This window comes from Staurois parvus, unplaced genomic scaffold (genome assembly GCF_062004578.1).
Source record: "Staurois parvus isolate SC_StPar_1 unplaced genomic scaffold, SC_StPar_1.0 ptg000581l, whole genome shotgun sequence".
In the NCBI taxonomy this organism is placed as follows: domain Eukaryota; kingdom Metazoa; phylum Chordata; class Amphibia; order Anura; family Ranidae; genus Staurois; species Staurois parvus.
This window is the reverse complement of record NW_028318377.1, coordinates 7,054,203-7,081,674: the sequence shown is the minus strand read 5'-3', so window position 1 is coordinate 7,081,674 and position 27,472 is coordinate 7,054,203. Positions and strand designations below refer to the sequence as shown.

The window sequence follows — 27,472 nt, the reverse complement described above, 5'->3', positions numbered from 1 at the left end:
TATGTGTGTGTGTGTGTATATATGTATATATATATACATACACACGTGTGTGTGTCTACTACACACTCTTGTTACAATATTGGGTTTCTGTGATGTAAAAAAAATTAGACAGATAAATCATTTCAGAACTTTTTTTCCACCTTTTATTGTAACCTGTAAACTGTACAACTCCGTTGCACAACAAACCGAAATCTTTAGGTGGAGGGAATTAAACATAAACTAAAATAATGTGGTTGCATAAGTGTGCACACCCTCTTATAACTGGGGATGTAGCTGTGTTCGGAATTAAACAATCACATTCAAAATCATGTTAAATAGGAGTCGGTACACACCTGTCATCATTTAAAGTGCCTCTCATTAACCCAAAATAAATTTCAGCTGTCCTAGTAGGTCTTTCCTGACATTTTCTTAGTCGCATCCTACAGCAAAGGCCAGGGTCCACAGAGAGCTTCTAAAGCATCAGAGGGATCTCATTGTTAAAAGGTATCAGTCGGAGAAGGGTACAAAAGAATTTCCAAGGTATTAGATATACTATGGAACATAGTGAAGACAGTCATCATCAAGTGGAGAAAATATGGCGCAACAGTGACATTACCAAGAACTGAACGTCCCTCTAAAATTGATGAAAAGACAAGAAAAAAACTGGACTGGGAGGCTGCCAAGAGGCCTACAGCAACATTAAAGGAGCTGCAGGAATATCTGGCAAGTACTGGCTGTGTTGTCCATGTGACAACAATCTCCCGTATTCTTCATATGTCTGGGCTATGGGGTAGTTTGGCAAGACTGAAGCCTTTCCTTACGAAGAAAAACATCCAAGCCCGGCTAAAGTTTACAGAAACACATCTGAAGTCTCCCAAAAGCATGTGGGAAAATGTGTTATGGTCTGAATAAACCAAGGTTGAACTTTTTGGCCATAATTCCAAAAGATATGTTTGGTGCAAAAACAACACTGCACATCACTAAAAGAACACCATACCCACAGTGAAGCATGGTGGTGGCAGCATCATGCTTTGGGGCTGTTTTTCTTCAGCTGGAACTGGGGCCTTAGTCAAGGTAGAGGGAATTTATGAACAGTTCCAAATACCAGTTAATATTGGCACAAAACCTTCAGGCTTCTGCTAGAAAGCTGAAAATGAAGAGGAACTCCATCTTTCAGCATAACGACCCAAAGCATACATCCAAATCGACAAAGGAATGGCTTCACCAGAAGAAGATTAAAGTTTTGGAAAGGCCCAGCCAGAGCCCAGACCTGAATCCAATCGAAAATCTGTGGGGTGATCTGAAGGGAGCTGTGCACAGGAGATGCCCTCGCAATCTGACAGATTTGGAGTGTTTTTGCAAGGAATATTGCCAAGTCAAGATGTGCCATGCTGATAGACGCATACCCTAAAAAAGTGAGCTTTGTAATAAAATCAAAAGGTGCTTCAACAAAGTATTTAAGGGTGTGCACACTTATGCAACCATATTATTTTAGTTTTTTTATTCTTACTTCCCTCCATCAAAGTATTTCAGTTTGTTGTTCAACTGAGTTGTACAGTTTATAGGTCACATTAAAGGTGGAAAAGTTCAGAAATGATTTATCTTTGTCTCTTTTTTTTACATCACAGAAACCTGACATTTTAACAGGGGTGTGTAGACATTTTATATCCACTGTGTTTATAGGTATGTGTGTATGTATGTATGTATATATATATATATATATTTATATATTTATATGGGATTGATTCTTGACCTTACTACAGGTACACAGAACAAATCTGCAATTGTCAGGAGTAGGAGAATGTATTTATTTATTTGGTGGTGGGTTATGGTAATGGCAGAAAAATATAAGGTTAAATATAAAACAAATTATAGTTTTGTTATTTTGAGCCGTTTGTTCTTACATAATAAAAGAACAGGAAATATAAATTCTCATTTCCCAGCAAATGAAAGCCCAATCTGTCCTGAAAAAGTTGCAAAATAGGGTCTGGACGTTGAGGTTAGTTTTGACCCTGGTCATAGAGGGGTTGCGGTAAGGTGTTTAGCTGTCAGCATTCAGTGAATGCAGCCTTCTTACAGGATTTTATTAAACTGATTTTACAGTATGTATACATAGGTTTTATGTGTATTCCTCTTTCTCTTCCCTACAGAATGTTTTGTTTTCCAAAATGTGCTTTTTGTCTTGTCAATGAGAGAGACCGTCTGTCATTTACAGGAGGTTTGGACACCAGTAAACAAAGTGTTGGCCAGTCCAGAATAAATCCTCCTACCATCTTGCCTTGGTTTTTTATTAGTATTGCAGGAGAATAGACATCTCTTAAGCAGCTCCATTTTCTTAAAGACAAACGCATTTTTTTTCTGCTAGCCCCTTTTTTTCAGTCAAATTTTCTTTTCAGTCATGACCCTTCTCTATATTCCTGTAGGATCCTCTCTTGCAGTTATCTGGTATGGCTGTCCTTGGCTTGGCTTGGAGTGCCACATCTGCACCCAGCTGGACTGGACTTTACAGGGGTAGGCTGGAAGTGACCTTAGGGCAGTGGGTTTATTTCCAGACTCCATTAGCTGCAGGGCACTTTAGGTCTAGAGCCACTGGCATTGCCTCAGTAATTGCCCTGTCCCCGAAGACTCACTTTGCATGTAAGATAATGGAGCTCAGCATTGGAAAGCTAATTTATTTATCTAGGTCCCTGAGTGGCTTTAAAATTCCCACCAATTTTCACTGAGGAAGGGTTAACATTGTCGGCTACTGCCATTGTTCACTGAGTGGAGAGCTGTCTTTTTTGCCATACAGGTTCACAGAAACCTCTCTCTGTTGTTGCTCCAGCTTGCAAGTGCTATGTAGATCTCTAATCTGTTCCTCTAATCTTTAATCTGTTTGCCTACAGAGACTCCTCCAGCTATTTGATCCTCATTTGCTACCAGCTGTCTGGGATTTGTAAGTCTACGCCTTGCATTGCCCTACTGCCACATGGCTGCAACATATTTGATTAACTAGTGGGGTGGGGGCTGCTCCAAGATGCTTGCAAAAAATGCTTTTGGACCACTTACATCCCTGACGCATGGGATCAGAAAGTCGTATCCTAGAGATACATTCTGGAGTTTTGCATCAAGCCCTCACCTCTGACATTCATATATCACCGCACAGATTAGCAGATTTGCATTGCTCCCTCTTGGGTTTTTTGGACCAAAGGATCTTTGCTCCAGTTCCTGTGACAGAATGGTTACACGGGTTTGTACTCCAGTCCATTCACCACTCCCAGGCCCAAAAGGGGTATCCACCCCATCTTGGATCTTAAAACTCTAATTGTTCATTTGAACCAAGAATTTCCTCATGTAATCCACTACTTGTGTAATTGCCTTTGTTCACCAAGGGAACTTTCTTGCTTTTGTGTACATTAAGACAATGTAAATGCATGCCACATCTTCTCAGCGAGTCAATGTTTCCTACATTTAATTTTTTTGTGGGACCTTGGTACTGCTGTTCTGCATCTCAGATGTTCACCAAAGTGCTGGCCAAAGTGATATGTTCTCTTGGCATCCCCATTGTGGGATATTTAGATGATCGCTTGCTGAAGGGACAGTCAGCATGGGCTCTGTCAGACAATGTAGCCTTGATTGATTGCCCTGACATTACAGTGCTTAGGATGAATTCTGGACCTTTAGAAAACAGAGTTTGAAGCATCTGGGTCTAGTCCTGGACTACTAAGAGCACAGTGTTTCTTCTACAGGACAAACTTTAGACTCAGATTTTAGTTCTTGATTTCAAGAGTTGTCCGACTCTCCTCTTTTGCATGAGTCTTGGGTCTGAAGGTAGCCTTTTTTTGGGGTAGTCCCATTTACCCAGTTTCAATCCATACCTCTACAACCCAATCTCATGCTGTCTCAGAACAAATTTGAGTCCCTGGACAGACCGAGAAGTCAGAAGACGGTTAAGTCTTGCCACAGCAAGAGAGATTCTGTTCTGGACAGAATTTTACGGTACCAACTTGTCAGCCTATGCATCCCAGGTGCAGACCTCCTCAGCTGTCACATTCTGGACCCAAAGGAGTGGTCCTCACACCCAGCGATTTTCTGGACCTGTGTCGCTGGTGAGCTCCATGGGTGCTACCAGATCATCCCAAGGACCGATTTGGATGCCTTGGGGCTTCCACCCCAGAAAAGTTTTTTTGTGAGACAAATCCTCTCCATCCTACAGCTGGGCCTGGATCAGCATTTGGCTCTCAGTACAAAAAGTTGATCAGATTCATAGGGAAGAACTAATTAAAGATAAACCTTCAAGAGTGGAACAAAATGACACTGTCCAATAGTTCTGGACTATGGGATACAACATAAACAGATCGAGAAATTATTTAAAAAATATTGGCCTATACCTACAGCGGATAAGCATTTATCTAAAGTTCTGCCGGGAGATCCTAAGTTTACATATCGGAGAGTCCTCAGGTTACGGGATCGTATAGCAAAAAATGTGAATCCTCCAATTAGAAATTAATTTTCTTTGTTTACTGGAAAAGGTTTTTTTTCCATGTAAATGCTGCTTCGGATGTGTAAGGACAAAAGGAGCCAATCAGAAAAGGGATCATTTTATAGCAACGACTACTGGCAAACAATATCAAATTACTGATTGTATCACATGCAAGACGAAAGGGGGTGTTTATGCATTACAGTGTTCTTATCCAATATATAGGACGGACAAAAAGGCCTCTGTGGAAAAGAATTAGGGAACGTGCAAAATATATCCAAAGGTTTTAAAAACCATAGTGTATCTAAGAATTTAGCCACCGTACATAATAAAGATCCATCTTCTTTAAAATTCTGGGAAATAGAAAAGTACCATCCGCATTGGAGGGGTAGTAACAAAATTATGACTGAGTCAGCGTGAATCCTACTGGACAGGGGTGGACTGACAACTCATGGGGCCCCTGAGTCCTTGCCCCAACTCAAAAAAGCCTATGAAAAAGGTACCAGGGGCATCTCATGGGGCCCCCTACTGACCCCGGGCCCTCGGGCAGTGCCCGAGTTTCCAAATGGTCAGTCCGCCCCTGCTACTGGATATATGAATTACAGACTTTATTTCCGTCAGGTCACAATGTAGAGTTCGATATTAATTGTTTGTGATTTTTTTTTTAAATTAATTTTATCATCTTACCAGTTGTTTAGCAAACTGATTATATGAGTTATTTTATTGAAGGCTTTTTGTAGTATTATTATTATTATACAGTAGGTGTAATATATACTTTTTCACCACTAGATAGAGTAATAAACATCTCTTGTTATGATTGTATTTTATTTTTATAAGCCTTTTAATTTTTCCTTTTATCTATGTAATGTAGTTATGTATTCGCTTATTATTGTAAGGCGGGATGTATCTGTTTTATGGAATAGTTTTTAATTATGCCAGTCCGGTTACTATAGAAACCTTCTTGCATAATTGTTTGAGCATCACTCAGCGTCCTATTCCTGATGAAGCCAGGGTTGGTGGTGTAACGCATGGGGCGGAGCTTAGTGACTTCCCTTCCGGTTACCTAGCAGCAGACTGGAAGTTCGGTGTTTGTGCCAATTCTCAGATGTTTACTACATGTTTGTAAGTGCAAACTTGGCTGTTTTTATGATATTACATTGAATAAATGGTATTATAAGATCGGAGGCTGTTCTTTCTTCCCCATATGTACTCAGTTGAGAAGAGGAGTCTTTTTGGGTGTTTGTGATCTTGCGAAACCACCATTATTGTGCATTTCAAGTTTGCTGCTCTTTGGAGTCCATGTTTTGAATCACCATGCTTGTGAGACCTATGTATATATGTTTATAGTTCCTAGGCTTCAGGCGAGCGGCCGTCTTATTTTAGGTGGAGGGACATAAATTCTTTTTTGTGGTGGAGCACTTGATTATGAGGGGAAGCACAGATGCAAATATAGTCATTGGCTAAGAAGCACAGAGACTGTTGCACTATCGATCACATCGGACTTTATTAAATATTGTATATTGTTCTGGAATTATGCTTATGTTCTTAATCAGGAGATGTTTTATGGTGACACAGTAATTAAATTTTTTTCATTGAGTAGTGCAACACTAATTATTATTTGGCGCTCAGTACTATCAAGGGCCAAGTTTCTGCCTTTCCTGTTTTGTTTCAAAGACTGTTGACATCTCACCCCTTGATTTAAGACTTTATACAGGGAGTCTCCCGGGTAGCTTCCTCTGTGACTCTGTGGAATCTGAATCTGACTCTGTGTGGTTTAGAACACACTGTCTGAACCCATTGGAGACATTTCTTTCTCAATTGTCATCCACAAGGTGATATTCCAGGGCAGTGTCTGCACTAGCCTGTAAAAAAAAACATTTTCTGGTTTTGCATAGGGGCAAAGTGGTGTTGAGGTTCAGGAATTTCTTCTTGCCTAAGGTAGCTTCTGTCTTTCACCTCAACCAGGACATTGTTCTTCAGTCCGGCTCAAGTTCACCAAAAGACCTCCCTCTATTTTCTGAATGCGATTTGGGTTTTGTGAGTCTATTTCTTAGACCCTAATCCTTCAGGAAGACTGATTCACTTGTTCTCCTGTATGAACCTCATAAGAGTTCTCATTTCATCATCTCTAGTTGGCTAAGACAGACAGTTATTCAAGCTTATGGTCTTGAGGGTCAGGTTCCATCCTTACCTGTAAAGGTGCATTCTACTAGATCTGTGAGTGCTGATGGTAGGAGGGAGTATCATGGGCAGTACTACATTTTTCTCATTTGCAGGTATCCAATCCTCCTGTAAGCAGCAGTATAACCTATTGGTGAAAGACTTCCTGTACTGTATCCTTCAATGGACTCCAAGAAAAGGATTGTTTTGTATGTACAAAAGTCCAATTTTTAATGATTGTGTTGTTCTTGCAGATCACATTGAAACTGCCATTAATGAAGGTTCACTTTGACATTTCATCTCTTGTTGTGACCTTGGCACACAGTGTTGTTATTCATGAAACAAAGGGAATAACGAGATGCCTCCTTAACGAAGCCACCAACAAGCAAGGGGAGAAGGAGCAGATTCTCAACACGGAGGGCATAAACCTGCAAGAGCTCTTCAAATATTCAGATGTAAGTCAAGTAAAAGAAGCATTGTAATACTTCTGTTATCAGTATCTTGACTCTTGTGAAGTATCAGTGGACAGCACTGCTTCTCCTAGAAGTACAAGTACCACTAAATGGTATGGGGATGAAGCATCTTGTCTCAGGCACTCCTAGCACATCAATGAATTGTTTCCTTTGTAAAAACATTGTTCTGATTTCTATGTATGTGTGATCATTGTTGCAAAACTAGAAGGGAGTTTTTTCCAGCACAGGGGCAGTTAAGCCTTCCGCTTCAAAATTTGTCAAAATATCTGTAGAAACCAGCAACAAAGTGTAGCACCCTTGTAGTGGACAGAATGTTGGGTTAGATTTAGGTACTTGAAGGGCATATCCATAAGAGATGCACGTGTATTCAATACCCACCTTCCACTCAGTGCCCATCCAATACTGGAGTATTCGTTTAGAATGGATGAACTCATACTAACATATTCCATTTGTAGTGTGTTAAAATGTTGGCTCTCGTACACATGATAAGCTTCATTACCAGCAATGACTGGTTCAGGCAAGGCACTAATAACTGTGTTCTGAACAAAGTAAACTTTTTTTTTTTTTTCTGTTTTTCATTGACCTTTTTAAATTTCACTGAATAGTAAATAAAAGCTATTTAGTTTCTTAGTGGTGCTGTGACAGGTTGTAGAGGAAAGGTGATAAAACAAACTGGGTGAGTGAATTTATTAGTTTTTCATAGTTTCCATAGATTATAAAGTTGAAAAAATACACATTTCTTTCCAGTTCAGCCTATATGTGTTTGTGCATTTTTTCCCCTAGTAATTCTCATAGCACTGTATATTCTGCTTCCTGAAGAAAACATCTGAAAGTTTTTTTTGGGGGGGGGGGTTTGTCTACATTCTGGGGGAGGGAGTTCACATTTTTACTGCTCTAGCAGTAAAGATCCCTTTCTGAAATCTAAGGTTGAAGTACAACTAAAGGCAACACTGTTTTTGTTTTGGACAGATTGGTGATGGATTACAACACGTGTCAGTACTTATTGCTGTCTGTGTACACGTTAAGGAGAGTCACCCTCTTTATTTGTTCTGTTAAAGTGGTTTTAAAGGTGCAAGGCTTTTTACCTTCATGCATTCAGGTAAAAACCCTCTCTGTGCAGCATCCTCCCCAGCCCCCCCCCAATACACACCTAAGCCCCCTTGCGATCCAGCAATATGCACTGGAGTCTCAGCTACTCTGGGACTCCCTCTCCTCATCGGGTGAGACAGCAGTGGAAGCCACTGGCTCCCACTGCTGTCAGTCACAGTCAGTGAGCAAATGAGAAGAGAGAGGGGGCGGGGCTGAGTCACAGCTTCGTGTGTGAATGGTCATGGAGCAGCGGCTGGGGAGTATGCATACTGCGGTGCCCCCATAGCAAGCTACTTGATGTGTGGGCACTTGACAGGAGGGAGGGGCCAGGAGCACCGGCAGGGGCCCCAAGACAAGGAGAATCCAGGCTGCTCTGTGCAAAACCACTGCACAGAGCAGGAAAGTATAACATGTTTGTAATTTTTTGTTTTTTTATTTAAGCCTTTAGAAGAACTTTAACCATTATTGAAAGTAAAAGAAAATCCCAAATTTTGGGTTGTTTTCTGAAAAGTAATAGAGGGGGAAATCTTTCAATACCAACACTAGTTCTGGTGACCTGGGGATCCCCTAGGGATTCCTTTAATTTGCAGGAATTTCCTCTCACTCCCTGTTTTGGCTATGGGACCGGATGTGAAGAGAATTATCCCCAGTGGGACACAGATGGCAAAAAATTAACTGACAGGAGTTATGACCTTCCCTTAGGCAGGCCACAGACAGGTCGTTTATCAGCCGAATTTTCGGGCGATAAACAAAAAATCGGTCGTTGCTGGCAGTGATGCTGCCACCAATGTCCACGAAAAATGGCTGTTTTTTTGTGGATTTTCCAACATGACCGATAAAAATAAATGAGAAGATCCGCGAAAAACGGCCAACGGGCTGGCCCCACTAACGGCGTGATTGTCGGCCATTTTCGTGCGGACGAAAATTGGGCCGATAAACGACCCAGATATGGCCTGCATTACTCTATCCACAATGCAAAAACAAGTTTTGCCTACAGTTCTACTGTAAACCTAGTTTCTTCTAGCCTCACATTGTGGAAATGCATCTTCTTCAGGGGCAGAGTAAACAGTTTGGTACAGTTACTAGAGTCACCTTTGGTATATTTGTACATTGTAATTATATCCCCCCTTGAAGTGCCTCTTCTGCAGATTGAAAAACAAAACCGCCACAGCGCCCAGTGACCCTCAGCTTCTAGTCCCCAAATTGGAATATGAACCAGCAGGTTCAGAGGCAGAGGAGAGGACCAGGGCTCCTGCAGCTTCCATCAATGATCTAGGCAGATCCAAGCTGAGCATGAAAACAAAAGGACAGGAGTGCAGGATCCCATTAAAACCATAGGAACATTTAATGACTCCAAAAGATAGCACACTTACACTAAGGTAACTCTTTGTCAGCATGGGTGAGTAGATGGCAAGGTGTCATCATAGGCAGGGACTGTATCTGATAGCTGCAGTTGAGCAATCCTGAAGCCGGCTCAAGAGGGACCTGCTGAGCATGACAGCTGACAAGGGGGGCTATAACCTTCTTCGAAAAGTGGTACTTGTCACGGACGCACGGTCGCCACCTTCAACATGCGACAATCGCACAACCGCGATCAACAATACGTCATGCCCACGGCGTCAGACCCCAGACCTTCTCACCAAACTCGTGACCGAAGGACCGGCCGATCTAAAACCGCGATGTGACGTGCGTAACAATGCCACACTCAGCTGCGCCCTGCACAATGATTGTCCAGCTAATGGAACGCAATCGACGCACCGGCAGCCTGAATGCGCTTTTTACTGGGTCGGGTTAATTACGCAACTAACCCTTCACTGCCACCACCCCTTTTTGTACAGAGAAAGGGGAAACTCTCTTTATTCAATATACACTGTAATGGTTGAAAAGTCGCCTGTCCAATACGGTCACCACAGGCCAATTGGGCAGAGGATTAAACAAACACAGTAGCGTCTCTTCAGAAGGCAGGGATTCGTAAATTGCAATTAAGCGCTTTAGAAACAGTTTAACACTTTCAGAAAGAAAGATTTATTACTAAAAGAGTCAAACAGGTGCAATAAAATATTTACAAAAAAATGTACCTAAGATATATACTTATATATACATATGCATAGAAATAGCACAGCAAAGAGATAACAGGGAGCAGTTACAGGGTTAAGTTACTTGCCATGTTAAGCTTTAAGGTAAGCAGATCCAAGTTGCAGAGCGAAGGGTCTTTGATCTCCTGCTGTTACGATGTTAAAATTGGGAGATGTGTTTAGCTTAACTCTTAGGCCTGCTAGCCTGAGTTTTTAAAAGTCCCCCAGCAGGAGGAATGGCTCTGAGTAACTGACCAATACGCTGTTTAGGGAGGGGTCAGTCGGGCGAACTCTGAATTAGAACCAACATCTGTCATAATCCATGATATGAAACATAGGGGAAAACCAGATCTGTTAAAAATGTTATCTTGTTTGTGCTTCTGGGGAATGCCTTGAACTCTTGAGAAGGTTCTGCCATCCTTCCCCGAGGTGTGAAATCACACAGGTCCCTTGGACAGAGAGTCTGCTGTCTCTATGGCTTTGTAGCGCTGGGCCCCCTGCTACTTCAGCCTGCCAGCAACTTTTAACACTTACACATCTGTCCCTGTGCCTCTCAGGAAGGGAGGGGGTAGGGAATAAAGGATTGAGGAATACTTCTAATAAAAAAGGGCAACTCCACGTCCATCTCTGATGAGCAAGTTTGCTACAGTACTGCCCCCCTATAAGACTTAGAGTTCAGCCACGGGGTGGAACGGTGGCGGCAGATGTTGAACCAAGTAAACATTAGCTGTCATACTAAACGGGTCCCTCTTGAGCTGACTTCGGGATCGCTCACTGCAGCTCGGATACAGTCCCTGCCTGTGATGACCTCTTGCCCTCTACTCGCCCATGCTGACAAAGAGTTACCTTAATGTAAGTGTGCTATTTTATTGGAGTCCATAAATGTTGCTATGATCTTGATGGGATCTCGCGCTCCTGTTTGTTTTTGCTTCTCCAGAGTGAATAACTACTCTATGTAATCATTTACTCATTCCCCCTTTATTCATTTGGTTTACCCTTTGCTGAACCCATTCTACAATGTATCTCAACAACGCCTTTCCTGAGGATCAGGAACTACATTTTCAACATGAGGCCAAACCAGTGTTTTGTGAAAGGGTAGAATTATTGATCTAACGCTGGAATGTATGTCCTTTTTTAATGTATGGGAGTATTTTTGCTAGCTTTGTTAGCTGTGGTTTAGTTCTAGTTCTATTATTCCGTCTGTAATCTACATGCACACCCAGATCCTTTGCCATCACTTATTCTCCTAGGGGAGCACCTCAAACTGTGTATTTTGCATGTGTATTTTGGCACAACGATGTAACGATGCAACATCTTGTGCCAACTTTATTTCCCTGGTTAATTCGGTATTATCAGCAAACACTGACATTGAGCTCGTAATGTAGCCTAATGAACTTCTGTATCATTGATAAATAACTTGAACAGCGTTGACCCCAAGACAAACAATGGGGCACATCACTCACAATTTTAGATCATTCAGAGAATGAATGATTTATCACTACTCTCTGGGACCTGTTCATGTAACCAGTTTCCTATCCTTGTACATACAAGTTCTTCAACTTCAACAGGCCTTATTTTAAAGATTAAACATTTATGAGATATAGTAACAAATGCTTTAGCAAAATCTAGATAAATTATGTCCACTGGACTGCCACCATCTGGTTTCTCAACGAAGGGTAACGAGTTGATCTGACAAGAACAGTCTATTATAAATCCATGCTGGTGATTTTCACTCATGATACCCTTATTGCAGACAAATTTCTGAAGTAAGAGTACCTTACACCTTCTGTTGATGTTAGGCTGACTGGTCTGTAGTTTTTTGGAACATCACTGGAAAGAAAAATGCAGCGAAGTGTAGGCACCTAGAGGTGTGCATATCCACAGCAGCTCTCTCATTGCCCTCTCTACATTTGAAGAGTGGGCCATTCCTAAAGGGCAAAGCTCTGACAGTTCTTTCTGACGACCTATACATTCCAGTTGCCCAGATCATCTACCCTACTGGCCAGTACAAATGTGTAAGTATGTTTTGTCGTCACATGATTACACATGTTACATGCACATTTGTATGTGCTTGCATCACATGTTGATAATTATCTTCCCTGGATCACTGCACATAATACATTTACTGCCATAAGTCTATGTCTGAATACTCACAATAATGCACAAGGTTAGATATAAATAGACTTTAGAGGAGGCTGAAATTTGGGAACCTATTTTTAAAGAAGAGCATGACCTTGTCATGGTCATCCCTCTGTAAATTGAAAGGATTTTTAAGCTGGCTGTTTTTAATTTTGTAAATACTCATTTTTAAATGGTGCAAAATGTTGTTTTGAGGGACACAAACTCTTTAAACTTTAGTATATATATATATCTATCTATCTATATATGTTGTGTTCAAACTAATAGCAGTGTGTTGAAAAAAAGTGAATAAAGCTCAAAATCCTTCTAATAGCTTTTATTTCCATACACACAAATGCATTGGGAACACGACACATTCTATTCCAAATCAAAACATGAAGAAAAATATATCAAATTTGTGTTCCTCTAAAAAAAAAATGGAAGAAAAGTGAATATTAGACTGTTCAAAAAAATAGCAGTGTTTGTATTCTTCTTTACAAACTCAAACATTCACTATATAAACTGAAAAATGTGTGAAGATTTTGCTTTCCTTTGAATCACCTAATGAATATTTAGTTGTATAAGCACTGTTTCTGAGAACTGCTGTACATCTGTGTTGCATGGAGTCAACCAACTTCTGGCACCTGTGATCAGGTATTCCAGCCCAGGATGATTGGACTACATTCCACAGTTCTTCTCTATTTCTTGGTTTTGCCTCAGAAACTGCATTTTTGATGTCACCCCACAAGTTTTCTATTGGATTAAGATCCGGGGATTGGGCTGGCCACTCCATAACGTCAATCTTGTTGGTCTGGAACCAAGATGTTGCACTTTTACTGGTGTGTTTGGAGTTGTTGTCTTGTTGGAACACCCATTTCAATGGCAATTCCTCTTCAGCATAAGGCAGCATGACCTCTTCAAGTATTCTGATGTATTCAAACTGATCCATGATCCCTGGTATGCGATAAATAGGCCCAACACCGTAGTATGAGAAACATCCCCATATCATGATGCTTGCACCACCATGCTTCACTTTCTTCACAGTGTACTGTGGCTTGAATTCAGTGTTTGGGGGTCGTCTGACAAACTGTCTCCGGCCAGTTTGGCAAATTGTAACCTCTTTAACACATGTCTTTTTTTCAACAGTGGGACTTTGCGGGGGCTTCTTGCAGATAGCTTGGCTTCACATAGGCATCTTCTAATTGTAACAGTACTCACAGGTAACTTTACACCTTCTTTCATCTTCCTGGAGCTGATTGTTGGCTGAATCCTTGCCATTTTGGCTATTCTTCTATCCACTCGAATGGTAGTTTTTCACTTTCTTCCACGTCTTTCAGGTTTTGGTTGCCATTTTAAAGCATTTGCAATCATTTTAGCTGAGCAGCCTATCATTTTCTGCACTACTTTATATGTTTTCCCCTCTCCAATCAACTTTTTAATCAAGGTACGCTGTTCTTCTGAACAATGTCTGGAATGACCAATTTTCATCAGATTTTCAGAGAGAAATGCACTGTAACCAGCATGTACAACATTTGCTGCCTTCCTTCCTTAAATAAGGGCAATAATTGCCACCTGTTTTTCAAAGAATGAATGACCTCACTAATAGAACTCCACGCTGCTATTATTTTGTACATGCCCCTTTCAATTAGTGATTCAATTACACAGAATCAGCAGCATGCATGTCATGACTGTTGGGTCTGTTGGATTTCTATTACTCTACTACACCTACTAGTAAACTATTTGCCATGTAGAAATATCATTTCTACCAAAAACAGTGATTGATCAGGTTAGTGATATCTGAATGCTATTATTTTGAACACAACTGTATATACGAGTTTCAAGAAGAAAAAAAAAAAGACTATTCTCTACTATGCTGATGAAGCTTCATCTCCATTTTAGTAAAACTTGGTTGGTGGTCCAGGGTCTCCAAAGGCTCATTAGTGAGCAGGCCAATTTAGTCGAGCACCACAAGCTACATCACCTCGAATCCCTGTTCCTGACACTTTTGCCAAAGAAAGGGTTTACACAGAGGAACTGAACATGGACATCATTAGCTAAGTGTATTGTCGGGCACACCTCACTCTATCACCAAACACCATCTACCTGGTGCAAAGAGACACAAGGACGTTTATCTTTAATATGCTCCTGCTGCCCATCTACAGTGATTTTGGTCACCTCTGGCCATTTTGACCCTTTGTGGTTCAGACGGATCCTGAACCTTCAGAAATGATCACTGGAACCAACTCCTCGTTTTGGAGCTTCTGGGTCTTGTCTTGGACACAGCCCAAGTCAGAGTGTTCCTGCTGGGGAGAAACTTCATACATTCTGGTTTCAATCTCTCCAGTGTGGTGGAGTTCCAAATCTCCTCTTCTGCATGGGGAGCTCATCCCCTTGCCACCTCCTGTAGTTCCATTGCCTACAAAGCCTCAGTGATAGGAGTCCCGCTGCTCGAACTTGCTCCTTCACCAATAGGAATTGTACAGAGAACACATGTTGACACCCAAAAGGATGACTCCTCAAATGTAAACAAAAAAGAGAGGGGAGAGGACCCAAATGTCACATGACTTCGACTTCAAGTAAATAGGACATTTTATTTTTATTTATTTATTTTTTTAATCAGCTATAATGTTAAGGGAGGGAGGATGTTCTTGTTTGCTCAGAGATGGGTTTAACTAAAACTGATGGCCCTTCAATTATTCCTCTCACGTGGCATGCCTGGGTGCAGGTATTTTTACACATGTGTTTGCAGTGCAACAGTTCTCAAACTTTTTTTTTTTTTAAATTGCATTAGATTTTACTACATTAATTTTTAATTTAGCTGTATTGCTACAATAAGTGGGGTTTACAAGTCACTTATAATATTGTGCAAGTGACCAGTCCCCTTTAAAGATAAATCAAAGGTCTCTTTATTTTGATATTTTTGCTCCTGAGCATTATACACGGTCATCAGATCTTCTGCCCTGATTGATGCAGCTCATGTATTTCTGTCTACACACATAGTGTCATTGGGCATCTGGTATAGGTGTTTGGTTTCCATGTGACTGCAGCTAATGTGCCAGCTTTTATGTTTTTTGGTCAGGCTGGAAAAATAAAAGATAATCTGAACACAAAAAATGTATCTAACACCCATTGAGGGACTCTGGATTCTTTAACTTTGTTATGCTGACACCAACAGGAGTATTAGATACTGGCAACAAAACTGTTGGCCAGCCCTGGATGCAACCCCACATGTGACCAGCATGTTACAGTTTTTTGCCAAGAAGATGGACATCTTTTATCAGCTCTGCTAACCTTGACACATAAAGTGCCTGTCATGAGCAAAGTATGGGGGGGGGGCTGCAATTTTGAATCCTTTTTTAAAATGCCTGTTTTCCTCTGACACAGACTCAGAGCAAGCATTCTATAAACTCTTGATCTCTATCATTGTCCTGGGCCAATGACATGGAAACAATACATCAAAAGCATCTGCATGACTGCAAGGGAACGAACATTCACGTAGAGGGGTCAATAATGGCAGCCTTCTTAATGTTCTCATTACAGAATCTAATAACCTTCGCAAATTTGTGGAATTCTTTAATGAACAGCTGCTGACTGATTTAGACAGGAGTTGCTACTCGTGGAGCTAAGAATTGCAATTTTATCTCAGAGGGGCGTGCTAGTGGATCTCAATGTGACAACCTTGCTGAGGCACCCCAGTGTAAGTCTGGAAGTACCCTTTGGGTGCTGGGACCTGCTTATACTGCTTTCCAGCCTAAGCTCTGGTCTGTCATTTCAGAGCGTATGCTGTGTCTATAGCTGTTGCTATACTCTTGTATCTTGACCCTGTCTCCGAAGACTTACATTTAAGTGAGCAGCCATGTGGGCCAGACACCTAATCTATCTGATGCATCGACCTGTAGGGAAGTTTTCACATTTTCCTCCTGTCCTAGTCATCAATTGTACAGGAGAGGTTAAGCTGACAAGAGGGGCTTTGTAGTCATAGTTTCAGGCGACGTTTGTGCACATTGCACCCTAACGCAACATGAAGGCACCTCCCTGCTGCTCCTGTCTTCCAGACGGACGTGGACACATGGAGCACAGTCTCTATTCAGTTCCTGCTGTCTACCTGCAGTGATGCTGAAGCTTGCCCTTGTCTAGACTCTTGGTTTGCTCAGTCTACTGGTCTTGAGCTCCTACCCAGCTGCAAAAGTTCCATTAATGCCTAGCCTCCAACCTCCAGTCTGTTAGTTACTCATCACTATTGCGGTGCAGTGTGTCTGACTCTATTAACATGAGGGGATTATTCTACACAAATCTTGATGTGCTTTGCAGCACATTCCTTGATAGCAAGGGACCATCACCATGGTGGGTCCAGCTACCACCTGTGCTGATCCCAAAACCTTTTCTAAAAAAAAAAAAAAAAAAAAAAGCTTTATTCGCAAGAGAAACCCTTACATTACGCACAACACTGTCCATCAGACGTTGCTCCTTCTGTTGTGTTCACCCAAGAGAGGTGTACTCAACAAAAAAGCTACTTCCACCCCAAACAAAGGGAGCTTGTCTTTCTGTGCTTCTCTAAAGCTGTCACCTCCAGCAGTTCAGTCTGTGGTCTTGGCTCTTACAGGTCACGCAAATTCACAAAAGTGTTTCCTCATTACCAGCTGCTCACTGTTTTCTTTCTTTTGGTTTTTTTTTCTTATGCAAGGGCTGGAAACATCCCAAAAAAAGTTTGTTCTTCTTTCCAACTGTTTTTGCAACCTTGTATCCTTTTACTGATTTGTTTAAAGCGGAACTTTACCCATAACAACTTGATAAAAAAATTTATGTTTTTAAGCCAGGAAAATGCATTCCACATTAAAAATTATGCTACCAAAATTAGTATGTGCTGTAAATTGCCTCCAGCATTGTTCGTGTTTCTTCTTGCTGGAGGCTGCCATTTTGTTGAAGCCTAGAGCCCCTGAACAGCAGTAAACCATAAAGCAGAACTAAACCCATCAATTTAATGGATTCAAAAAACAGTTATACTCTGGAATGGCGGGATAGCTAGCTGTCACGTTTGCTTGTATTCTCAACCAAACTGTCAAACCATCAAATGTCTGGTGTCATAACTGAATCCATGTGCAACAACCATGGCAGTTGCAGATCAAACAGAAGCAGCTTCCTTGGCTGTAAAGGATAGCTGGGTTTAATTCCACTTCAAGGCTGTCAGCAGATCAACCTCTACTAATTCAGCAGTGCCTAAAAATGCAGAGCAACTGAGCATTTGGAGAGGGTGAGACAGTGTATTGCTGGATTTTAAACAGTATAAACCCTTATTTTTTATGTTTTACATACAGTGTATCCAGAAAGTATTCAAAGGCGCTTAACTCCTGTCGGTTGAGGGTGCTCCTTTAGATGATAAGCTCTTTCCAGACACGTTTGTGCTTACTGATTTACTTTCTGCACCCACTTTTTGGATCTTACTGTCGCAACCTCTGGCTCACTTTCAAATTCACTAATGTCAGCCTGGACCAACATAGATTGAATCATGTAGACCAGATAGCCATCTTGAGTTTTGTGTGATGTCTGATATGCTAGTCATTTGCTTTTTTATATGAGCCTTATTTCAGCTAAGGACTCTTCAGTTTGTGCCCTTCAATTCCAGAGTAGACCTACTCTTCTACTTCATACCTCCTCTGCTCCACGCCAAGAACCTGGAGCACAATATCTTGTCAACATGTGGGACAAGTCACCTTTGTCCCTAGACAGGCTGAACTGTCTGAGACCAAAGACCAGAAAGTCTTAGTCTTGGAGGCTCTAAAACCAAGCTTGGCCAAGTCATTCCTTTCATTGCACTGGAAAATCCTTACCATTTAACATCTTACATCTCTGGACAATCCAGTTGTTGTGCTTTCATGCATAAAAAGAGAGGTCTTTCTTGAAAACAACAAGGGACTGGATCTCAAATTGCAACTACTAACCTTGAACTGATTTCAAGGAATGTCCTTCAAACCTCATTGTGTGGTTAACGGTTTGAATTTGCTGTATTCTTTGCATCACCCAAATACATTTTAATTTTTTTTTTTGCCCTATAATAATATTTTAGCTTTATAAAAAAAAGAAACTGTCTTATGTTTATAGCATTCATTCAGAATACTCCTTTAATTTTTTTACTATTGTTAGGTAGAAAACTAAAATTCAGTGGGTTGATATGGATTACTCCTAGCTTCCCTAAGGCTAGTTATGTGTTGCATGTTGTCTTTGAAGTTACATAGGGCTAATTTCTCTTTTTTTTTTTTTTTCTTCAGATACTAGACCTGAAAAGGTTGTATTCGAATGACATTCATGCAATGGCAAATACATATGGCATAGAGGCTGCCTTGAGGGCTGTTGAAAAAGAAATTAAAGATGTGTTTGCTGTTTATGGTAAGTAACATTGGTCTTTGTAATTTAAATTGCTGTAGGTAAGTGAGACTGTTCTTTCCTTGGTATCCAATTGGGTTCCTATTTTCTTTCTTACATAATACAATTTGAGTATACAATTGGTTTCTGGATTTCATTAATGAGGCTCTGTGTGTTTGATACGCTTGTCAAAACTGATGTAGGTCATTCTGTGATCTTTGATTTTAATGCATCCTTGTTTTCCATTATTCTCACCCATCTGTTCTCTGCTTTTCTTCTGTCTAGGTATTGAGGTGGATCCTCGTCACCTCTCCCTTGTAGCAGATTACATGTGCTTTGAAGGAACATATCGTCCCCTAAATCGCTTTGGTATGCAGTCAAGCTCCTCCCCTTTCCAGCAGATGACATTTGAGACCAGCTACAAATTCCTGAAGGATGCTACAATGGCAGGTAATTATATATTGTAGATCTGTATCCAGCACCAGCATCCTTCACAGGACTTTAAAGAATCAATAAATATGAGCTGAGACAATATTGTTATACTTTGGCCATAGAAATTTACTATCTAATTGGAAGAGATGGCCGTTGATAGCAGTGAAGTGACAGGGTGACATTTGGGCAAATCAGAATTTTAAGGAGAAAAATAGGGATTACCTGTTGCTTCTTAAGACTTTGAACTTGGATACATCTGTCCGTATCCAGGGTTGCTCATCTATCCCTAACCGCATGTAACTGCTTTAAGAACTCACTGAGCCTCAAACACCTTTTCCTAACTACATGTAACAGCTGGTTGTGTGGATACATGTAAACAGCCCCTGCTCCTCTTAAACCTGCCATAGATGAGTTGAAAACCGAATGTTCTTGCCGAAAAAAAAAATGAAAATGGTTCAATGCTGTTGTGCCAACATTTGTTTCATTTTTCAAAAAAAAAAACCCAAAACATGTTGGACAGGGGCTTTAGATTGCAGCACAATAATCATGTGTCGCAGCTGGCACAATAAGGATGTGAAAAACAAATGCTTCAACGATCGACACAGATTTTGTTCACGTTTCGACTTATCTAAGGCCAGCTTTAGCCTGAACACAGTTTTTTTATTTTTTCAATTTAGATGTGTGAGTAAAACTACATATCATGACAACTACTTTGTGTACCCAGGTGGATTATATCTTATATAGACAGATTAAACTTTCTTTTGGTGGTAAATGGTAACAGAATTTTTTATGTCAAAGGAAAACTGGCCCAAAATGGTAAAAAAAAAAAATGAGTTGATTATTTTTTGCTATTGCCATAACTTACCGCCAAAGAACAACCCACAGTAAATTCTCCTGCTCCTGACAATTGCAGCAATACTACACGTGTATGTTATTTGTACCTATAGTAGGGCCTAGAAACAATGGTGCACATTTTGCTTTTTTAAATCCTACCTAAAACACAATGATACTAATTAAAAAAAATATATATTTTTTTCTACCTAAAACTAAACTGACCTGGACATTTGACCCTGACCTTGACCCTAACACTGACCTAGATCAAACCTTGATCTAGCTTTTTTTATTTATTTTTACTACACGCATTTGTTTACATCTTTCTCCCCTGTCAAGGAGACAATAATATGATATATTATATAAAGTATTCTGTATGTATACGATGTATCTTTCTCTCTATTCAGAGGAGAAAAAAAAACACATGGGCAGGCTGCTCAATGACTGATCAATGTGATAGCCAATCAGAGGCTATAACAGTGATCAGGTTAATGGGAACTGTAAGTTCCTGTTCACATATATGCGGACGTGCGGGCCGCGTTTTGCACAGGCATGAGAGCCCATTCATTTGAATGAACACCCGTGCCCGTGACACGCAGGGAAGAAGTCCCTGCACTTCTTCCAAAAACGCAGCCCGCGCGGGAAGCTCAGTTCCCAGTACGGTTGCGTTTTCCAGTGCGGGCGGCTTGCCATTAGAACTAATGGCACCCACCCACGGGTCCGCATTCTTCTGTGAGGGTGGTGCGGCTGCATGGATTTTCGTGCGGATCCGCAGCGGCACCACCTGCACAGATGTGAACCTAGGGTTAGTCCCTGTTCCCTGCCATTAGTATGAGCCCTGGGTGAGAGCCTGGTCTCTGTACTGGGGGCGCACTCACAGCACAAGCACAGGTACTCCTAATACTCTGTAATACTAATGTGGCTTCACGGAAGATGACTCACTTCAATGAGGCTGTGTACAGGCGGTGTGAAGGGGTTAAAAATCCAAATCCGAAGCAAGTGGCTGGGGATACGTTTTTACTGCGCCCCCATCCTGCCACCCGAAGGCGCATTCCTAAATGATTTATTTTTTATGTGAAATGCGTTTGTTGTCTTTGTGCCTAAGTGAACTTGCTTCATAGCTGCAGAGGATGTGATGTGAGGTGTGTGACAGAATCACGTGAGAAGCCAAAGCGTTGTGTCACACAGAGACATGATACGATCTTTGTTAAGTCATCTGGCATTCCACAAATACTCTCCTTATACACATATGTTCCATGAGAATCACCCAGGTGACAAGTGAAAAACTAGGGTGTGGGTTACTATTTTTGGATCCTTAAGTCCTCTGAGACACAAAATGAAGACAAGCACCTACCACCATGTTTTGCATTGCTCTGTAAAGTTATTGGTACAGGCCCGGTGGATTGCATTAGAGGAAACTGAATTAGAACCTAACTGTTGGATGATTACCCAGACAGGCCAAGGTTATAAATGTTTCTTGCAACTTTTATCTTTGTTTCCTCTGCTGGGCCTCCATTTCCTCTCTTCACACAGTAGGTTTTAGTTCTTCCTGTTCTGTTTCCTTGTATTTATTCTGAAACTTGTTCATTATTATTATTATACAGTATTTATAAAGCGCCAATAGTTCGCTCAGCGCTGTACATTACAAAGGGGGACAGAACATGTGACAGAACAATACCAATACAATGCAAAACATGAGGGGATTGAGGGCCCTGCTCTTTCGAGCTTACAGTCTAGGAGGGAGGGGATGGTGGTACAGGAGGCACTGTTCCTCCCACTGGCACCGATGACGGGGCACTAATAATGTCCCTAATACTGAAGATGGGATATTGTTTACGCCCACTGATGCCAGGACATTTTCTACTCCCACTGGACACAGTGTGGCCCCCTAAAGTCTGAATTACAGTAAACTCACTCTAAAACATGAAGACCCTTGCTCTAAAACATGAACTGTCACTGGAAAGATCATCAGGTGAACATAAGGAAGAAAAAAGCCTCCAAAAAAAGAAAACCAATGCAGCTTAGAGACTGGTAGACTGCAGTAGATTATATTTTTGTTTTGGGGATTAGGCACTTTGAGGCACCTTCACACCACAATGCTGTATGCGACTTTGTTAGACAACCCATTCAAAATCACCAGCTTGTGACACCTCGGCACATGAAACAAGTAGGAGTTGCTGCATATAGTTTACAGCAAACACCAATGCAGGGTGTGTTGTGCTGCAGTGCAGGGGTTCTGCTGAGATGTATTGGGGAACCACTAATAATTTCCACAACCTGGTATGAAGCACCCTTCGAGACAAGCTGCTTATCACTTGCCTGCCGCTCTATAGTAGAATTACTGCTGCAGGGCTGCGCAAAATCATGTGTGTATATATACGTGATGTGCATTTCCGGGTATTGGGCCACCATTGGCGGCTAGGAATGTCAATCACCAGGTCCTATCCAGAGATTCCCCATCAGCACGCGGCGATTGCGTGTAGAACTGTCAGGGGAGAGACCTGTTTGTAAACAACACGGGTCTCTCTCCTGCCAGCAAGCACATGCTGCTGTGTATTTGTCTACACAGCAGCATGTTTCCCTACTAAAACACACACAGCACATAATGTAGAACAGCACACAGTTAACCCTTTGATCACCCCAGATGTTAACCCCTTCCTGCCCAGTGTCATTAGTACAGTGTCAGTGCTTTTTATTAGCACTGATCACTGTATTGGTGTCACTGGGGATGTCAGTGGCAGTTAGTTCCCCCCAGTGTCAGAATGCCCTCTGCAGTCCCACTATAAGTCACTGATTGCCGCCATTACTAGTATAAAAAAAATGAAAATCCCAGTATATATACCGCCATTTGTAAATAGTATAACTTTGACGTAAACCAATTAATTTGCACGTATTGGGATTTGTTTTTAGCAAAGACCATGTAGCAGAATATATTTTGGCCTAAATTTATGACTGAATTAGATTTAAAAACATTTTTTGTTGGACATGTTTTATAGGAAAAAGTCAAAAATATAATTTTTTTTGGCCTTTTTTGTTTATAAAACAAGAAATTGAAAAACCGCAGAGGTGATCAATACCACCAAAAGAAAGCTCTATTTGTGTGGGGAAAAAAGGACATAAATTTCATTTGGGTGCAGCGCTGCATGACCGTGCAATTGTCAGTTAAAGTAACGCAGCGACATATTGCAAAAAATGGCCTGGTCAGGAAGGGGGGTAAATCCTCTGGAGGGCAAGTGGTTAATACCCATTATGAAATACACATGCAAACTGTTGTCTGCCAAAAGAGTTGTAAACTTTTTTTTCCAACTTTTTTTTTTTTTTTTTCATACACCTCTGCCAGACACTACAGCCAGGAGGGTAAAACAATCTTCTCCGTTTCAAGGCAAATTAGTTTGTTTTTTTTTAATCTGGAGAAAGTTTAAACCCTCTGTCCAGTTTTTATTACCATCTGTGTCCCCAATGTGGAAAATCACTACTCTGTTCGCATGACCATTGTCTGAAACAAAAAATTTGTCACTGAAAGGAAAATTTTCTGATGGGGACAACTGTATTAGAGGAAATCTGTCATGCACACATAGGTGTTTAGAGAAAAATTAAAACTTCCAGTGCATTCAGGAGCAGTGGCACTTTGGCAGTAAAAACACTTGACTCGTGTAGCGTAAACGCACGGTATCGCTTGGCACGTTTATTTCAGGTACTTGTATAGCGCCGTCAATTAACGCAGTGCTTTACATATATATTATACATTCATGTTATTTATTTATTACATGTACTTGTATAGCTCCGTCAATTTACACAGCGCTTTACATATAAATTGTACATTCACATCAGTCCCTAACCCTCAAGGGGCGTACAATCTAAGGTCCCTAACTCACATTCATACATACACATACTAGGGCCAATTTAGACAGGAGCCAATTAACCTACCAGCATGTCTTTGGAGTGTTGGAGGAAACCCACACAGGCACAGGGAGAACATGCAAATTCCAGGCAGGTGGTGCCGTGGTTGGGATTCGAACCAAGGACCCTAGTACTGCCAGGCGGAAGTGCTAACCATTTAGCCACTGTGCTGCCCCAGCATTGGAGTATTAATTCATTTCAGTGGCCAGAATAAATTATTATTCTGGTCATTGAAATTAATGCCCAAGTGCTAGGCGAGGCATTTACAATTGGCAAGCGGTTTCTTCTGCTTAAATCCCGCTGTCAGGAGGAAAGGTGTCTAGGAGGGAGAGCAAAAACGTTCAGTGTGCATGAGCCCTTATAGTGAGTGCGTGTTTTTGTTTTTGTTTTTTTTTTTGTTTTTTTTTGGTTTGGTTTTGTTTTTGATTTTGTTGTTTTTGTTTTTTTCCCATTAAAATCTTTTAAATTGTAAGCTCCCAGGATCAGGCCCTCCTAACCTTGTATTGAACTGTATTGTTGCTGTATTTTCTCCCTTTATATTGTAAAGTGCTGAGCAAACTGTTGGCGCTATATAAATCCTGTATAATAATAATAATAATATCTATATATAAATCCTGTATAATAATCATAATAATATCTATATATAAATCCTGTATAATAATAATATCTCTATATAAATCCTGTATTATAATAATAATATCTATATATAAATCCTCAATAATAATAATAATAATAATAATATCTATATATAAATCCTGCATAATAATAATAATATCTATTTATAAATCCTGTATAATATTAATGATATCTATATATAAATCCTGTATAATAATAATAATAATAATAATAATATCAATATATAAATCCTGTATAATAATATCTATATATAAATCCTGTATAATAATAATGATCTCTATATATAAATCCTGTATAATAATAATAATATCTATATATAAATCCTGCATAATAATAATAATAATATCTATATATAAATCCTGTATAATAATAATGATATCTATATATAAATCCTGTATAATAATAATGATATCTATATATAAATCCTGTATAATAATAATGATATCTATATATAAATCCTGTATAATAATAATATCTATATATAAATCCTGTATAATAATAATAATATGTATATATAAATCCTGCATAATAATATTATTATTATACAGGCTTTATATATAGATATTATTATTATTATTATTATTATTATACAGTATTTATAAAGCGCCAATAGTTCACTCAGCGCTGTACATTACAAAGGGGGACAGAACATGTGACAGAACAATACCAATACAATGCAAAACATGAGGGGATCGAGGGCCCTATTATTATTATACAGGATTTATATATAGATATTATTATTATACAGGATTTATATATAGATATCTATATATAAATCCTGTAGAATAATAATAATATCTATATATAAATCCTGTATAATAATAATATCTATATATAAATCCTGTATAATAATAATATTATGCCGGATTTATATATACATATTATTATTATTATACAGGATTTATATATAGATATTATTATTATACAGTATTTATATATAGATATTATTAATATACAGGATTTATATATAGATATTATTATTATACAGTATTTTTATATATAGATATTATTATTATTATACAGGCTTTATATATAGATATCTATATATAAATTCTGTATAATAATAATATATAAATACTGTATAATAATAATATCTATATATAAATCCTGTATATTAATAATAGTATCTCTATATAAATCCTGTATAATAATAATATCTATATAAATCCTGTATAATAATAATAATATCTATATATAAATCCTGCATAATAATAATAATATCTATATATAAATCCTGTATATTAATAATAGTATCTCTATATAAATCCTGTATAATAATAATAATAGTATCTCTATATAAATCCTGCATAATAATAATAATATCTATATATAAATCCTGTATAATAATAATATCTATATATAAATCCTGTATAATAATAATAATATCTATATATAAATCCTGTATAATAATAATATCTATATATAAATCCTGTATAATAATAATAATAATATCTATATATAAATCCTGTATAATAATAATAATAATAATAATAATAATATCTATATATAAATCCTGAATAATAATAATAATAATATCTATATATAAATCCTGTATAATAATAATATCTATATATAAATCCTGTATAATAATAATAATAATATCTATATATAAATCCTGTATAATAATAATAATAATAATAATAATAATAATAATAATATCTATATATAAATCCTGAATAATAATAATAATAATATCTATATATAAATCCTGTATAATAATAATAATAATATCTATATATAAATCCTGTATAATAATAAAAAAGAAAAGGCACCACAGGATGCATTCTATGAGAAAAGCCTTTTCTGTGTCCCTCTCTGATGTAGTTTCACTTTCTTACTGGGGCCTGAATTTCTTTGCATTCTGAGTGCACTGTTAATGGGAATATAACTCATCCATATTTCATTTTCTAACAGGTGCTATGGATGATCTCCAATCCCCATCCGCGTGCCTCGTAGTGGGAAAAGTTGTGAAAGGCGGAACTGGATTGTTTGACCTTAAACAGCCAATGAAGTGAAGCTGCCGGCTGGGTGCCAGAGGAGTAACAGACGGTGCCTTATACAGCCTGCCAAGACACAAGCAGCTGTTCTCTCTCAGCAGACTATTTCATCACACAGACTCTCTTGGCGGCTGGAGACTCTGGAGTCGGCGGGATCTGGCTTTTACTCGCTCCTGTGTTTATGGCAGACGCAGAGGTCATCACTTGCACCTTGGAGAATTGGCCATGGGAAGAAACGTTTGGAAGGGAATTACATTCTCCGGCCTGACGTCTTGTAAATGTTTACACATGTAAGATTTGCTTTATAATAAAGTCTGTTTTCTTGGACTGTATTGCGGCTTCTGGAGTCTGCAGACTTGTTAATTGGAATGAGAACCAGCCCTGTTTGGGACTTCTTCCACTGTGGGCAGCACAGTGCCTAAGTGGTTAGCCTTTCCACCTGGCAGCCTGAGGGTCACCAGTTCGAATCCCAACCATGGCACCACCTGCATGGAGTTTTCATCTTCTCCCTGGGCCTGTCTGGGTTTCCTCCTACACTCCATAGACATGCTGGTCAGTTAATTGGCTCCTGACTAAATTGGTCTTAGTATATGTATGTTAGGGACCTTAGACTGTACACCCCTTGAGGGTTAGGGACTGATATGAATGTACAATATATATGTAAAGTGCTGTGTAAATTGTCGGCTCTATATAAGTACCTGAAATAAATAAAAATGGGAATAATCCGCCCTAAGGGATAAGTACACCTTTTGTAATATGTTACACCCATATTGTTGTGACAGCTAGTGGGGACTTTTCTCTCCCCTGCTAGCTGTCACAATTTTTTAAAAAAGGCAGCCAAGCGGGGCTCAGCCTGCCCAGCCATGTCACTCATTTACAGTATTCCTGACTTACAAGGCCATCCATAACACTGCCTCTAGCTACACCGCCAACCTCATCCGCAGATACCGCCAAAATCTCCCA

General features: G+C 39.6%; 1 protein-coding gene across 1 annotated transcript in view; it reads left to right on the top strand.

Moving 5' to 3' along the window:
* The window catches only part of POLR1A (RNA polymerase I subunit A), a 148,009-nt gene extending 120,757 nt beyond the window's left edge, over positions 1–27,252 (top strand). The window contains exons 31-34 of the mRNA XM_089692295.1: positions 6,853–7,053; positions 18,620–18,737; positions 18,999–19,163; positions 26,427–27,252. Coding sequence (XP_089548421.1) covers positions 6,853–7,053; positions 18,620–18,737; positions 18,999–19,163; positions 26,427–26,527 — 585 coding nt within the window. The 3' untranslated portion in view covers positions 26,528–27,252. The remainder of the gene's footprint in view (positions 1–6,852; positions 7,054–18,619; positions 18,738–18,998; positions 19,164–26,426) is intronic.
* Positions 27,253–27,472: the final 220 nt, after the last annotated feature.